Raw genomic sequence first — 17,814 nt, forward strand, 5'->3', positions numbered from 1 at the left:
AGAGGTTTTCTATTTGGTAAAATCAAATAAATTCATAATTTTTAAGTGGTATTTTATTTTTCCAGAGCTGTATACTAGTCTTAAAATGATCAAAATACATTTTACTTTTTGACATACTGGAACATTTTGCTAATTACCAAGACTTCTCACAAGCAGTAGGTAATCTGTTTCAGTCATGCCTTCTTGACAACAGAATGTCAAATTTAGAGACAGAACCAATAAGAATCTCTATTTCAGCTGGGGGTGGGACAATGGAAAGACACTCTCCGCTGAATCAATTGAGATTCAACCAATTGAATCTTAATTTTAGGGAGAAGCAGCACCTCTTCCAACCTGTAAAACCTGCATAAGTTCTTATTCAGCGAGAGAACTGCTTCAACTTATAATCCAGTATTTTTTTTTTTTTTTTGTGTGAGCCATACACCAATATTAATACACTTATTTAGTTTATGTACCACAATGTTTGGACTTTACTAAATCTTAGTTGCAGTTTTTTTTGTATACACTAAGATACAGTCTGATATTCTTCAGAAAGCTGTATACATTCTGAGTAGATTCATTAGGACAGTTATTATGTTATAGCTCTGATCAAGGCCTAATATATTATTTATTATTTTAGCCAGAATGACAAGTATATAATATTCAGTTATATTAAATAAGGGGAGAACCAGCACTTTTTTGTTCTGCTTTAAGCAATGCTCTCTACTGGATGTTGGCTGTAAAAGAAGAGCAGGGGTCACGAAGTGTGAGCGTTTTAAAAGTCTGACCTTCATTTTAGTGAAGATGATTTACTTCACATCCTCTTCTCCAGGCTTCTAAGTGTAATTACATGTTACTTTTTAATTAGAGCGACAAAGCTGAGCGTGTTCGGCGAGATGGCATCGCCCGGTTCACGTTTTTACCCTCGTCCTGTGATCGTATGAGCCTGGCTCTTTTGCTAAATGGCGATAAAGCCCCATTTCCACGCTCTCCCATAATTAATCCATCTCTGGCTCCTGCGTTATCGCCTCCCTGAGCCTGAATGGCGGTGGATCCTCTTCCTCACACGGGGCTTTTATTGACGCGCTCTATAAAGGAGAGGTGGAAATCCTTCCATTTGAGTTGCAGATTGTTCAGCAGATCAGCGCCCTGCCAATCTCAGCATCTATAATGTGGCAATGCATGAAAATAAATGCCGCCGTCTGCTGGCAAAGGCATCAGCAATGGAACGATAGCTAGGCTTTGGTGGCATGCTTTTTTTTCTGTAGGGTAGAGAAATTACCATGTATTTGCATGACATTAAAGGCAACTATTCAACAAAGAGGAATTCTGCTCGATTCCTGGGTCTATTCAGGCCTCAGGTTGGGTTGGAGGATGCTGGACGATATTTAAAAGCCTATAACCAGTTTGTTCGAGTAATATGCTGCATGGATTGAATGCATGGATGGAATTTTAACCACGCTGCTTTAACAGCTTTGTGTACTGCCACAGAACTGGTGAACTGCTAATTTTTGTAATTGCAATACAAATGTAAGTGTCTTTTGTTTAATCATAAATAAACGATTAACAAGTGAAACCTGTGTGAGTTTTGATGCAGCATGATTTCTCAGTGTCTTTTTTTTACACTAAGATACAATACTACTAATGTTCTTCAGAAATGTTAGCTAGCACATTTAGAGCACTGTGTAAGTTCTAAAACAAACACTGGGTACTGACATAGTTTGTGAATAGGTTCATTAACACAGTTACTGTATTAACTGTTTTAAATGTAATTGTATTTTGATTATTCGTAGAGAAACTTTCCCATTGATTTTTTTTTTTATTATTATTGTAATTTAAAAATATGTCCAGAGAAATTGTACATAAAGAAGCGCTGGTCAAGATTCAAGAAGACATGTAATGGTTAAGCCAGTGAACACAACAACACTGGAAAATGCTGTGTAATTACAGTTTCCCCCTTAGGTGTGTTGCTGCTTACTACAACATTAGGCTTGTTGCTAGTGGAATTATGAACCCATAAACACAATATGTGGCTTGTATCTATTTGCTGATGTGACAATAATCAAGTGTATTCTCTGTGCAATGATTCTATGTAACTATTCCATGCATTTATCAGTCCCTACCTGTGTTAGAATTTAGCTATTAGTTGCAGCAGACCAGTATCGCCCATATTTCTTAATTAATTCATTTTATCTACTCAATTTGTTATGTATAGTCAGTCACTCAGTTATTAGTGCATTATACAGATTTACAGCATTGCTTAGTTTTGTAATGTTCCCGAATGTTAATCAGCTTTGCCCCATATGTTAGCTCTAGTTTAAGGCATTTCTTTACTAGAAGATGCTGGGCTGCACTGCATTTTGTTGGTCCACAGTGGTACAGGGAGCTGCCCATCTTTCTCTATGTGTGAATATGGAGTGGAGTAATAGGGTGCAGAGAAGATGAGTGTTACATGAACTAATAGAAAGTCAGTGTGAATACAAGTAAGGTAAGGTGTGCATTGGGGCTCAACTATAAAGAGTAATAAACCAGTGGCACTATAATCTCGTGCATATGTTGTAGCCTAATGTTTACTTTTTTGTGGGCGATAATCTGCATATTGCATATGGCTTTATATAGCTTATAACACTGACTGCTGCGGAAATCTGTTGCACATTGTAAACAATTACTAAAGAATAAACATTATCCAGTCAGCAGGCAGCAACATTTAACACATAAACCTCATAGTAGGACTAAAAAGAAGCTTTTGTTTATTTCAAGATAATGCTACTGTCCACTAGCTTGGAAATGGGAATTTGCCTGTTGCATTAGAATAAAGACATTTTGAAGCTGGTCTCCAGATTAAATGCTATCATTTGGAGCTTGTAGCAAACATTTAGGTACTATATTCTTCACTCTGGATGTTAGAGAGAGAGAAGACAGAATACAAATTAATTCGTCAACAGAAAGTCTTATACTGCTGCTCTACACTGTCCTGTCTACGTAAAATCTTACTTAACTAAAAGTGTCTGTATATATATATATATATATATAGAGCCTGTAGTTAATCACTCTCTTATACCAGGCTATGTATTATCATTGTAACCCACCTTCAGATTCATCAGCTAAAAACGCTCACAATGGAAAAACAGGTTAACCTCTATGACAGTCTCTATGAATGTAAATTAATCAGAACAATACAACAGAATAGATACCTCTAAAGACAGGAATGTATTTTTTGAAGAAGCAAACTTGCACACAACAAGTAAAGAGGTGGAATTTACCTTTTGTGGGAGAAAATTTGGAGTCCCTGGAGGAAACCCATGCAGACACAGGGACAACATGGAAACTCACCCAGATAGGGACTTGAACCCAAGACCCCAATGCTGATATGTGAAAGTGCTAACCACTAAGCCACCATGCTGTAAGTCTTGAAACTTGGCTCAGGCAAATAGTGACGTGAACGATGTCAACAATCAATAGGAGAGCTATGACAAGCCGCTAGGGAAGCACGGAAACGTTTGGAGAACTGGACATGGATGAGACTCCAGTGATGGCTCAGAAACCACAGTTCTCCTGGAGTGTACAAAAGGAGGAGAAACTGGTGGAGATGGGGAGTGAGCAATAGTTTCTCTTTGATGCGTCTTCCCATTTATATCACGACAGAGTGGAAACATATAAAATAATAAAAGTATATATAGATAAAAGTAAAATAATCTCAGAAAAAAATATCTAGTTGCAGTTGTAGCAAGATCCCCAGTCTTTGCAAAATATTAGCCTGTGACTAGTCTGTGACTAAAAAGTGTGTGACTGGTCTTTAAATGTGAGAGGGTGTCAGACTTTAGTATGTAAAAAGTATTTAGTAATTTAGTATTAAAAGTCTGTTTCAGAATCTTTTCGAAGTTGTCTAGTGTATGGTTAGCATAATAAACTTACTGTCCAGTAGCCAGTCCAATGTTGTATGATCAGAACTGCCACTCCAACTCAATTCCAGCCCAATGCTGGAATGCTTTATATACCCCAATGGTCCTAATTTGGCATGAACACAGTGACCTTAGGCTCATGCGCAGCTGCTATAGAGCATCTTATTCAGTCAGTGCTTTTCTACAGAGACTATAAAAACAGTGTGTCAGCATCTTAAAGTAAGAGCTAAATTCACTCATTCACTCAGCTAACAGCGTTTAAACTTCTCCACACTGGCTGTTCTGCTCACTGCTCAGCCCCTCACTCAGAGCACATGTCCAACCTCAGCCCACAGGGCCTGCCAGCCTACAGCGCCCCGCGAGGCTCAAACTTCCCGCGTGCAACAAAAAGCAGACACGGAAAGCGCACTGTCAGTCAGTCCACGCGCAGCTGAGCCTCCGCGCGGACAACAGGGGCGACAGGGGGCCAAACACACACACACTCACACACTCACACACTCACACACTCTCTCTCTTTCACACACACACAACGCAAACACAGGCGGCACGAGCCAGCTGGTGGGTTCGGAGTTGCTTTTACCTCGCGCGCGGTAGTGTGAGAGGCAGCGCGCGCAGTACTGTTTAGTTTAGTTGGTGTTTGGATGAATCGGAGCTTCAGGCTGAGTCGAGATCTGGATTCGGAGCCGCAGCAGCAGCAGAGATGTCCCGGAGGAAGCAGAGCAAACCACGCCAGTTCAAACGTGAGTTTACATCAGAAAAGCGCTTTATCATTTACAGTATCTCGCGTGAACGTGTTAATTGCAGGTGCAGAGGTTTGTTTATATGTTTATAACCTAGTTTATGAACTAAAGGCTTTATATAGCGAGTAGCGTGTGAATATTGAGGTTATTTTAGCACAGGTGCATGCAGTTCGTTTAGGAATGTTTTTCTCTATCTTTTATTAAACTTAAGTCCTAATATTCTACATTTACCTATATATGTATACATATATAGATATGTGTGTGTTTATATAAGATACGTGAGAACTACACGCACTATTTACAGCTGTGCAAACGCTACTGCAAATAGTGTTTGAATAACGCAACTGTTTGTTTAGGAAGTCATTTTAGCGTATCCATGTGCATATACTTACTTTTACCTGCGTTTTGTTTGATGTACTTACGTTTCAACGTTTTAAGTTTATTCAAAGCTACTGAATAAATACATTTAGTGCAAAACATATAGGTTGTTTCCATTTCCATACGTTTTGCATTTGAATTAGTTTAATCGCTGATTTGGCAAAAGCACCCGTTTGTTTTAAAATAATAATGCTAGCTGTTATATGAACTATGCAACAATTTTGCCCTTTAAAAGCAGATGCATTTTTTTGGCGTTCACGTGGTTTATAAATAAACTTTTAACACATAGATTACAGACAAATACAGATATATATATAGAATTTTTAAATGAAAAGATACAGCTCTGGAAACAAAAAATAAGAGACCACTTAAAAAATGATGAGTTTCTTTGATTCCACCAAATAGAAAACCTCTGGAATATAATCAAGAGAAAGATGGATGATCACAAGCCATTAAAACAAGCTGAACTGCTTGAATTTTTGCACCAGGAGTGGCACAAAGTTATCCAAAAGCAGTGTGTAAGACTGGTGGTGGAGAACATGCCAATATGCATAAAAACTGTGAAAAAAAAACAAGGTTATACCGCCAAATATTGATTTCTGAACTCTTAAAACTTTATGAATACGTATTTGTTTTCTTTGCATTGTTAGAATTGTCTGAAAGCTCTGCATCTTTTTTGTTTTTTCAGGCATTTTTCATTTTCTGCAAATAAATGCCCTAAATGACAACATTTTTATTTGGAATTTGGGAGAAATATTGTGCGTAGTTATATATAGAATACAACAAACAATTTTCAACCTGTAAATAGCAAAATCAGAGAAACTGATCCCTTATTTTTTTACCAGAGCTGTATATTTAACAGTTATATAACCCTTAATGAAGTGACTTCTAATATTACTTATTGTATTGCACGTGCATGAATGATGTGTGCAATATTTCAATGTAAATTGTTCTCTTAAGCTGCTCAGTATAAATGCTCACGTGCACTTTATTTAAATAATTTGTATAAAGTGTATAAGTTGTATAAGTGCCACAGCTGTTTAACATTTTTCCTGCAAACATCTCTAAGCTTACAGTGCTTACAGACCCTGCTATTTTATGAACCTCACATTCTCAGGTTTTATGCGAATATTTATTTATATAGAAAGAGTAATTTTTCAAAGTTATCGCAATGCACATGTACTGTGATTTCATGCGTGTTGGTTTTATGTGAACTATTTGCAACTGTTTATATGAATTGTGCGCAATCGTTTATGAAATGATCTCAGCATAGCAGATTTTTTTTATATAAACGATTTACAGAGTGCAGTCATTTGTAAAGCTGTTGAGTGAGATGTTTGTCATAACTGAACTATTTATATGAGTTATGTAATCCTCTGCGAAAGTATATCAGTGCAGATGATCAGAGAGGTTTGCTGCACGTGGGGTTTATTTACATTTGGATGCATTTTCAAAGCTGCCGAGTGCAAACCGCTCAGGTGCACGTGGGCTTTATTTGAACTATTTGTCATTGCAGACATTTCCTGCACCGCTTTGGTTCGTTCGACGCACGTGGTTGCATGCAATCAAACACACGGTGCTGCTGATAGCAGAGATACGCCTCGCGCGCTGCGTTAATTGTGGTCATGTGCAGTGGTTCATGAAATAATCGCACGTGCCCACTCTGTATTTTGGCAGGAGTTTGTGTGCAGAGGGGTACAGATGCTTATAGTTTCTGTGTGCGCGCGTGAGGTTGACATGGGGATGCAACCGTTTGTGAGATTTCTGACTGCAAACGTTTAGAGATGTTTATTGCACATGTCTTTTTTACGTACAAAAGCAATCGGTATATATGTTTCTGTTGCATGTGATTTTATTCACACTACAATGCGCGTGTGTGTGTTGTCTGGCGTAATGTGTGTGCACAGCTCTGACCTACAGCTTGAGCAGAAAAATATTCAGGATCAAATAAAAAAAAGCCAAACATGATAGTTATACACAATAATGTAATTTTAAGATGTGGCATTTTATGCCACTGATATATTGATAATATAAAATAACATAACAATGCTTTCAATGCCCTTTTAAAGACCAGTGAAGTTTTTATTATTCTGAATATTCAAACTATAAAATTGGAATACAAATCTTTTTTTCAAATATTTTAAATAAACGTAACATAAATAAAATAAAATGAAATCAAAACACATTTTTAACTGACAGCCTTGTTCATGATAATAGTCGCTACTAGCTTAGAAAATGTAATATGCAATATTGAGGTCAGGAATGATAAGGGTCATGTCAGTATGAATATTTCATTGATTTCATGTTTTAAGGACATCACACCCTTATCTGTTTTTGCAAATTAACTCTTCATAAATTGTACAATAAGTTGGTATCAGTATTAATATGACATGGCTATTCTAAAATCAGCTGTTCAGAGAATGTAGAAATGCAAGGCTCAACTACATTTAAAAGACTTTATCAAATATCATTTAAAAATGAAAATCTAATAATGCAACAGATTTGTGATTACTAAATTATGACATTGTAGTGATATAAAGGCTTTAAATAAAAATTCTAAAAACTGATTCTTGCAGGTGCTCCTAAAATTGAAGGTGCTTCTGCATTCTTCAAAGCACAATAATGGTATAAAACACTAAACTGCTTATGTAAAGGAGAGACAAAAGTAATATTTGTATTTATATCAAATTTGCCACATTTATAAACACTTTATTTTAGAGTCAGCTGATCATTTGTTTACATTTCTTTAGTTAAACAAATATTTTAGTTAAAGGTGAATTTAAGGTCATGTCGTCACTAATATGGACACAGTAAAACTGGAACCAGGGGAAGATGGTTATTACAGAGGACAAAAAGGTCATTACAGGGCGAGTCACCCTCCTTTTCTGTTTTTTTTTTTCTCTCTTATTTTTCTCTCTATTTTTTTTGTTATCCCTCAAACATATTGCCCCGTTATCTAAACCTCAGCAATTCACGACCCTCTATTTTCATATTTTGCCTATTCCCATTCTCTGGGGTGTCCTCTGCAGCAGAGATAAAGAGCGAGTGCTGAAAGAGCTCCATTAATTTGCCCCGATGACTGGGCCGATAAGGGCAGATAATGGAGCTGATAAGGCTGTGGAAGATATACCATCAGACGCACGATTATTACCATTAGAATTCCATCCCTGCAATCTGCAGCGGGCTGATAATCCACCCCCCAGCCCCCAGCCTGGCATGATAAGACAAAAAAATAGTCAGTCGTCCGCACTCCCTTTATTAGGCCTCCTGGATATTCCGATAATATGGTGATAAATTATGTATTTCTCTACAGCCTCCCCTTTTTTCTTCGGTCCTATTGAAATCTCTCTTTCTCTTTGCCTCTGTCTCCCTCTCTCTCTCTTGTTCTCTATCTCTCTCTCTTACGAAGCGATAAGAAGGGTCGTTTCGGGTCATCTTTTCTGCTCTCCCCTGCCCCAGCCCCCCACAAAGTTCCAAGTAGGGTTTTATTGTAATAAGAGTTTGATCTGAGAAGCTGATAGTGAAGAAGGAGATGCCCTGGCACTATGTCTGTGTGTCTGTGTGTGTCTGTGTGTGTGAGTGTGTGTGTGTGTCACTATCAGTGCTACATCACCCTAGTGAGCTGGACCAGCTGTTTTTAGCTCTTATCACCCCCCCTCCCCATCCCCCCAAAACCAAAGGGACAGTAAATTTGCTGAGATTGGTGGCTAGTGTGAGGCAGTGTTGCCAAATTTACAGCACGAGGTTCTCCGCCAAGTGAACCTGTAAAAGGGGAGGAGCACCCCTTAGCTTAAACAATTGCACTGTAAACAACTGTTAGCTTTGTACAGGACAGGTCATTTAAGCCATTAATTATTTATATTGAAAAAGAATAACACAAATCTGAAGGCATATTTTTGTAAAAAGTCAAAATTGATCAATTTATTTATCTTTAGATTTAGACACATGGCTACTGACTTTGAACAGAACAATAGAAATCTTAATCTAGCTGTAAATGAAGGTATGATAATTGTGAAAATGTATCTAATAGATACAGATAAATTTCCATTTAGTGTATAACTAAATACCTATTTATCAATAGTTTGAATAAGTTAATATTTTGGTTTTAGTACATTTAAAATATTGCATTTACAGCATGGTAGCATGGTGCAATAGGTAGTGTGTGCCATGCAGCTTCAGGGTTCTGGGGTTGTGGGTTCACTACAATGTCTGTCTGTCTGTCTGTGTGTGTGAGGAGTGTGGTTTGTTCTTGCAGTGTCTGTGTGTGTGGGATTCCTCCGGATGTTCTGTTTTCCTCCTACCTCTCAAAAACACACATGGTAGGTAAATTGGCCGTGCTGAATGTAGTGTGTGTGTGTGTGTGTGTGTGTGTGTGTGGTCCCTTGCGATGGACCAGTGCCCTGTCCAGGAGGTATTCCAGCCTTGCTGGTGTTCCAGTGATTCTGGGTAGGCTCTGGATTTACTGTGATCGTGGCCAGGAAGAAGAGGATAGGAAGATGAATGACTGAAGGTTTATAGAGATGTTAAATGGATTATTGTTAAAATTTGTGAACTCAATTAGGTTCCTCACATATAGCTTAATTACTTACTTAAAACTAATACTATAACTGCGCATATGGGTTAATATTAAAGCTGTGTAAATGTTTTAACCTCTGAACTGGCAACGAGGTCACAGCTGCCATTCCTCACTCCTCACTCCAACACCCTTAATACCTTAATGAATAGAACAAGTAAAACATCAGAGCTCCATTTAAAGGTTTGAGAAGGTACTGTTTGGTTACATACATGACTGCTTGTCTGGATATATAGTTCCATATATGCAAGAAAAGCACATTTCTTTTTCAGCACTACACAAAACAGTATCTATTTCCTCTGCACCCTTATACCTTCTGTGTAAAAGTCAAACAAATGCTTTCCCTTTTTTATAAAACCAGTTGTTATAGAACAACGTGTAGTATTAGAAGAACATTTTAAATGGCTTGTTTTACATATAGTTACTGAGATTTATAGTTCTGAAATACATTTCTAAGAAAGCAAATTAGTGGCAAAGAATTAATAAAAATAGGAGCAATTCTTAAACTTTAACAGCAATTATAGTAATTATTGGTGTTTGTTTTAATGACAAATTCACTGGTTTGTGAATTCATCCTGCAAAAAAACTCTCGACACTTCAAAATTATTTAAACTTATTAAAAATATTTTATGCCAGTTCACAAAAAAATTTCACTTTTTCCAAGGCCTTTTTCACTTTAGCAAATGTAAAAACTTGTGTATACATTGTAATACATTATGTGTATGTTCTTTAAATATAGAGCCTGTACCCTGTGGTGTTTTTTTTTTATTTTATTTTTCCAATTTAGTTTATAGTATTTGTGTGGTTTTATTTGTGCCAAAATCAGGATTGACTGTTTCTATGTTTTTACTCTTTTTTACTCTCTCTATGCCTTTTAATGCTCATAAATATGTAAATCTCTGATCTGATCTAGCTGTCCTGTTTTCTGCCTTAAGTTCAATATGAATAGGTGGGGCTAGACTGCTCAGAGCTTTTATGCAAATATATGCAAATGTTTTAGCATTTTTGTGACATCACAAATGCAGGGATTTCGTGGAAAAACCTTGAAATTTCAAATTGACAACTGAAAAAAGCTTTGTTAACTGTAAATGAAAGTGAAATTAAGTCGTTTTGGAGCATTTGTATTGGTTATGAAATGACAGTGTAAAAAATAACAGCAACATCTTTCACCTTTTTGTCTGTACATATACGGGCATACATACAGGCGGATAGATTGCTTTGTGTAAACTTTATTCATTTCATTAAAAATCTAGTTTTCCATGTGGAAAATGTGGTCTTTGAAGTGGAACTTTTCATTCACAAAAAATGGAAAAATTATTATTTGAAAAACTTTTCATTGAAAGATTCCGGTAGTAGTTTCTTCATGCAGTTGCTTTGCTCCAGTGAATCCTTTATTTTTAGGAGTGTACTGTTGCATCACGTGGATTTGCAGAGCTAAAAGCAGTTTGGGCAGAAAAAGCGTAAACTTGGTTTAACCTCACAGCAGCTCTGAAGTGTCTAAACACTTCTTTATTTGTGGATCCTCTGCTTATTTATTTGGTGTGCCGTCATCTGTGTCATTTGTGGTTGTCGCGTGCTAACGTGCCGCTGTCAGAAATATGATAATTTATTTCATTATTATACCCCTATCAGGGATGTCAGATTTGTTGGCTCTCTTTTATTCTTTTTTTAATCCGTTTTGATTAACTTCATCTGCCAACTGTCAGCGCGAGGCGTCCCTCAGTCGCGCGCTATCTCTCTCAGATCAGTGCAATATGAAGAGGGGTTATTGCGTGCCAACTTTTCCCCCAGCATCTGTTCAGCACTAATGAGCTGTGAAGTGCTGCGGGCTCGCCGGGCTACAAAGCAGGACGGATGGAGAGATGGAGACATGGAGGGACGGAGAGAGCCAACTGTTTCTCTCTCCTTCACCCAAACACTCTGAGAGATCCGGTGCGCGGCTGCTGCTGCTGCTGCTGCTGCTGTCTCGCTTTCTGCTTCATAAGACTGTCCTGCACTGTCCTTATAGAGGCATGCTGATGATACATGATACCTAAACACCTGCTCCTCCAGCTTTTGTCCTCAAATCAAGGGGATTAATAGAGAGTTTGTTCATCTTTGCTGCAGGAACTGTCTCCACTACTCTGTGGAGGATTTACATTAGATATTGGAACATGGCTGGGAGGAGAATTTGATAGCATTCTGCATTAGAAGGGTGAGGTTACTGATGTTGGATGAGTAGTTCTGTCACTCTTACTCTTTCTTTAGATCTTTGATGGAAAAAATAATTTCAGAGAACACAATTCCACTATGGGGCTTTATACCCCCTGGACATAAATTGACACTAGCCATGGTGACCTTAGGCTCATGTACACCAGCTCCAGAGCATCCAGTTTTATTGATCAGTGTTTTTCTATGGAGATTATAAGAAAACTGTGTGTAAACCCTGTGTGTTTAAGCTTGGTCCTTTTAGACAGGGTTTTAGAGTAAATAAATATAAAATAAACTCTCTAAATATATAAAAAAAACTCACTCTTTATGAAAATCTTCATGTTGCTGTAAATATATTAGCACAATATCTCAATAATTAAAGCACAGGATCATAATAAACCGTGCCGCAAGCCCTCAAGCATTCAAGGTCTTGCCTTGCCTAAAATAAGAAAAACAAATTTATAATAGACATGTACCATTTAAGCTTAAGAATGCTGCGCTGACCTGTGAGATGCCTGTAATGTCTCTTTGTAAGGAAATTCTAACCAGATGCCGCCAGTCATGATTATTACCCCCACTGCACTGTCGTCTGTGGGTGGTAATGATAACTATGATGTATTCCCCGAGACTCAAATGACACTGTGGATGGAGGAATCTTTAATCATGGCACAATTTCAGAAATGTCCATCTTGCTTCCACAGTCAGGTCTCACTCAAACTCATTCGTCATGTTAAACCTCACTCATAAAATAACAAGTCACAACATAGACAGGTGTGGAATAGGGCTGCACAAAATAAAAAAAATTACATTGCAATATTTTTATTTTTTCAAATATATATATATCACGATATTAAACAATGCAGGACCCCCGCTCCCACTGCACACTGTCTTCTGTCAGAGATTCGGACCAACCAAGAGCTGTGTCAGCGCTTTAGAGTCAGCCAATTACTCAAAACCTGAAGAAAACAGCAAAACAACAATAATTGTCATTTTAATCAGGCATTTAAAGGGCCTTTTAAAAGGTAAATAAGAGTGTTTTTCTGGGATTAAAAGCGTGATGTCAGCTGTAACTGGAAATATCTGCGCAAACCTGTGCCAGACTAATGTGCACAGCTTTTGTCAGGCTGTCAGCGTCTGCATTTGCAAGCACATGCCCAGCCATGTGGAGGCCACGCTCCCCCTCTCCCTTGCGCTTCTTAGGCAGCAGCAGCCTGTCACTCACACAGACACAGAGACAGCGCTGTGTATCTACTTCTTGTGTCATGAATCAAAACATTGCAACATTACATGTTTGATTTAATTGCCTTAGGTGACATCACACGTTCTGCGTTGTGACTAATGCTCATGCACACATCGAGATGATGATGCTTAAATTATATATCGTGCAGCCCTAGTGTGCACTTCATAATCAGTTTACATACTGCTATCCCATGACTTTTGAAATGTTAGAATTTAATAAATAAATTGGGCATCACCTCACCTAAAATAAACCTTAATAACTAATTTATAATATAGCTAGTGTGAGGTATAGCTAACATTTCCACATAAAACATTTGGAATCTCATTCCATATCACACTGGAAAACACCCTCCAAAAAACCCACTCTAGAAGATAAAGAAGGAAAGAAGACGTTTATCTGACCACCCTTAAATATCGATGCTGCAGCAATGGTTAATGCTCTATCAGTGGTGTCCAGCTAGTCTGACCAACAGCAGACCTTTATTTCTTTCACCTTTATTGAACCCACAGGGCCCAATGGAGATGTAGATCAATGATCAGGTGCAGATGGCAGAGATGTGGTTTGTGTGTCTGAAGAGAAACAGCAATAGTGCAATCACTCAGGCTGCTTTAGGTCTGAAAGTGTGAGTAAAGAATTTGTCCTTCAGGTTTTCAGACTGGACTCGCTTTAAAACTGCTAAACAAAGCCTGGATCATCAAATCATGACGATGTTCTGTACACTAAATTTATAATATGTATCTGAAGTGTTTGTGTGTCCTGGCCTTTCAGTTAAACTAAAAAATTAAAACGAGTCTGACTTACATTACCAACAATGATCAAAATGATCAAAACTATCCAACTTATCTCAAAAGTAATAGATGGAGCTCCATCATTTCAGAGAACACAGTTACACTGCTCCACAGTTTAGTACTGGGGTCTTTATTTCTACCCCTCCAGTCCTCACCCGGCCTTAGACATAGTGTCACAATTTTCATACAAGCATTTATTGTAGAAAGGTTGTCCACAAACATGTGAACACATGGGCCATTTTATTATCATTTTATAGTATATTCATGTATATGTTATTTTTTATTATATGTATACGTCTACAGTTGCATATTTAAACATCACATACTTCCTCATTTATATTTAACTAATCCAAGAACTTCCAGCTGGAGTTTTTTTTTTTTTTCCAAAGCAGAGGAACTTTGAATATCCTCACTCAGTGAAAGGCTTCATGGATGAGGAATTGATTTGGTGCCTACCTAAAGAGATTATGTATCTTAAATGTACGATAGGGCCCATTGAAGGTGGAGGATTATGGAATTTACTTTCCTCTGTAGATAGATAAATGCCTCAAAGCCTCTCGCAGCGGTTGAGCAAATTTTCTGTGTGTGTGTTTGTGTGTGTGTGCGTACTCAGACTGGGAGTGGAGGGAAATTATGTCTTCCCTCAGACACTTTGAAGTGTTCATCATGTGTTTTCCGTGGTGTGGAAGTTTGGATATTCTCAGGTGCTGAGCTGGAATTCACTGGGAATTGTTCAGTCTGGCGGGGTTGGACATCATCAGCAACTTTGATAACCATAGATATTATGATGCTGTGAAAAAAATAGCTTTGAACTTGAGCAATAAATGTGCTTAATGTCAAGATTAATACAAATATAACAGTGCAGTTCAGTTCTGTCAGCACTGGATTTTATTTATGTGCAAAAAAAAATACTGGATATCCTGGTCTGATGACATGTATAGTCGATGTTATAGGTGTAAGTAAGCCATATCTTCCACAATGACAAACTTCTCATTTACTGAACTTAACATATTGTGGGGGAAAGGTACAAAAATTGTGGCATTTTATAAATAGTTAGAAAAAAAACTGTGCAGAGTTGAGAGTAGAGTCCTGTATCAAAAGTTCTGTTTCTCAGCAGTGGCTCAGAGGAATAATATGCTAGCCTTCACTCTCCTAGCACAGGTAGCATAAGGTATTTTATAATGAATGAGAAATTTATGAAAAATACTAAATTTGGGGTGTGGTGGAGGGACAAGGCTCTCTAAATCTATGTCCCGAGTCCCTGGTTTGATTGGATGTGCCGGATAGTGTATTGAAGGTTAAACTAAATCAATCGTGTCTTAATAGATTAAACATCGATTTTTACCCATTACTTGAACATCTTAACATTGTAATGGTTGAGTAATAACTGCTCATGCATCAGTTTTGCTTTATTTTCTAAAAAACACATCACCAGAAACTCCAGTACATCAGCATATAACTGCAGTGCCATTTTTAATATTTTGGAACAAATTTGTGTTGTTTAAAGAACTGTCAGATGGTTTAAATAACTAATTACAATTACTCATATACAGCATTTACTAGAGGTGTAACGATACACAAAATCTATGGTACGGTTCACACCTTAGTATAAACCTCACGATTAGATATTTTTGGTACGGTTGGTGGAAAAAATAAAGAGACTGAACATTCTGTATAGCCTCACCTTTATTATCTTTATAATAACAATGAATCTTCATTATAAGCATGTTTTGTTTTTTGGGATGGAATGTTGTAACGTGGTTCGCGCTCTTTTGTTAAATGCTTAAAACCAGGATTCTCTCCTACTGTCATCATGAGAAGCTCCATCTTTTGGATCTTGTTGGAACAAACAAACATTAAGCCTGATTGTGGCGCTTTATTAAGAACAAAAACAACTGCATTACTTTAACTGCTTAAACTACAACTATTTTTAAAGTTAAACTATGTTAGATATGGCAGACTAGATAATTTTGTGCTGTATTATAATATCTCAGGGTAGAAGGAAAGAGAAATAGAGCGAGAGAGTGAGACAGTATGAGCGCCTAACCCTGCGTTCACAGTGGAAAGTGACAGGCGATCATTCATTTTACATGCCAGGGCGTAATTTAGGTGCAGCAACAGTCCTGCACTCTCCGCTGCACTGTTTCCAGTTGCCATAGTCAGCCTGTGTGCACAGAGCTAAACTTCTCAGGGCAGGCTATGGGCTAAGTCAGTATCGTGTTGCTAATAGCAACAGTGCTACAGCTACACTTTCCGAGTACAACTCTCCTGTGAACATTAGTTCCAAATTACATTCATTGGTTTCATAGGTCTCCTATAGACTGCCTGTACTGTGTATTCTGCATGCGTTTGTGCGAACCGAACCGTGACCCTTGAACCGTGACAGTTCGTAAAGAATACACGTACCATTACACCCCTAGTGATCACTCATATGACCCTGTAGAAAGGAAACAATAAGCTTTATACAAGTGTATTTACAACTTTTGATAATTGCACAGATAAGAACATGATAAGAATTTGTGGACAATATATCATAGAAGAAATTATTGTGATAAACAATGTTATTGTCATTTTAAGGCCATTAAAGGCCACTAATATGATGCTGATATAATAGCATAACGAAGCAAAACCAATTTTTAATTGATCATAGTTTGGAATAAACTTATACAATTTCCTTTACCGACTATAGTCCACACTGTGTGTATGGAGTCGCAGTTATTAAAGCATTGTTCACTGCATGACTGTATAAAATACAGTTCAGTGTAATATATGTGAACAAATATACAAATAATATAAAACAAGTATCAAGACAGTATCACCATTTCTAAATATTATTGAGAACGTATGTATTTATTGTACAATAAGTTGATAATCTAATTATTGAGACAGGCCTACAGACAGTCTTTATAACTGATGTACTGGAAGAGCAGTAGTGGCTGTATGTTCCACCAAGTTACTATATATTTAATATGTATGTTCCTCCTCCTCGACTGTAGCCCTTCGCTCTCACTCATACAGCCTCTTGTAAGAGTTGAGGCTCTTGAGGGAAGTTCTAGTTTGCTGCAGCTTTTGTTAGTTTGCTGCTGGTGGATTCATCAACAGGTCTTCAACATGTGCAATCCAGCACAGTGTGCCAAAGGTTCTGAAGCTGTTGCTTTAAAAGTCATTTAAAAGCTGGGTTTGAACGAGAGAAGCCACAGCCGTGGGTTCTATCAAAGCAACATATGGCACATAGAGAGCAGCATGGCTTTAGCCTGCACTGCTATGAATGGGGCGAAGGGTCAAAGTAGGGAAATGCATTAACCTTTTCCTACAGGACACGGTGGTCGGCCTGCTAGCAGAATGGAAATGGACTGGATAAATATGTGTTTACTGGTGGCAGTCTGCCTCCAGAGAGCTTACAGTGTTTACAGTTAAATAAACTGGCTTGTAGAATTGGTATGTTTTTTTTTATTGTCGTTTAAAATATGCAAGTGACTTTTGCTCTTGTTGGATGCACTATGTTTTTTTATGAGTGCAAGTGTTAAGAGTAAAGTTTAGATTGGTAGGAGCTTATTAATGATGTTTTAATCAGTAACGCATTGAACGATAACTGTCTTATATAAGTAGAATGAGAGATTCTGACGTTAATAAAATACAAATCTGTAAAATTAGAACTGTTGGATCACCTTTACTGCATGTTAAGTAGGTATCAACAGTAAGGGCCACACTATATTACAGAAAGGAAGGTTAAAACCTCAGTAAACCTCAGGTTCACACTAAGGTTTAAATTTAGGAACAGGGTTAAAATTAGGGGCAGTCATTTTTTATGTTATTCTGTTATTAATGTGACAATGTGAGACAAACACATAAATAGATAACAGAAAGTTAGATTTATAATATATGAGGAATAGACAGATATACATCAAGATCATTCAAAGTGTGCTTTCAGTTTTTCATCAGAATCTCAATGTCAAGCCCACCAGTGCTGAAGCAGCATGAACATAAAATAAGAAATAAGCGTAGTTCAAAAGAAAAAAGCCTG

General features: G+C 37.5%; 1 protein-coding gene across 2 annotated transcripts in view; it reads left to right on the top strand.

Moving 5' to 3' along the window:
• Positions 1 to 4,199: 4,199 nt before the first annotated feature.
• zfpm2b (zinc finger protein, FOG family member 2b) overlaps positions 4,200 to 17,814 on the top strand; it is an 80,967-nt gene continuing 67,352 nt past the window's right edge. The window contains exon 1 of one of the 2 annotated variants that reach the window (XM_049476395.1): positions 4,200 to 4,621. In XM_049476395.1, coding sequence (XP_049332352.1) covers positions 4,582 to 4,621 — 40 coding nt within the window. In that variant the 5' untranslated portion in view covers positions 4,200 to 4,581. The remainder of the gene's footprint in view (positions 4,622 to 17,814) is intronic. The other variant, XM_007254697.4, reaches the window with a different exon arrangement.

This window comes from Astyanax mexicanus, chromosome 3, assembly GCF_023375975.1.
Source record: "Astyanax mexicanus isolate ESR-SI-001 chromosome 3, AstMex3_surface, whole genome shotgun sequence".
NCBI classification, from domain to species: domain Eukaryota; kingdom Metazoa; phylum Chordata; class Actinopteri; order Characiformes; family Acestrorhamphidae; genus Astyanax; species Astyanax mexicanus.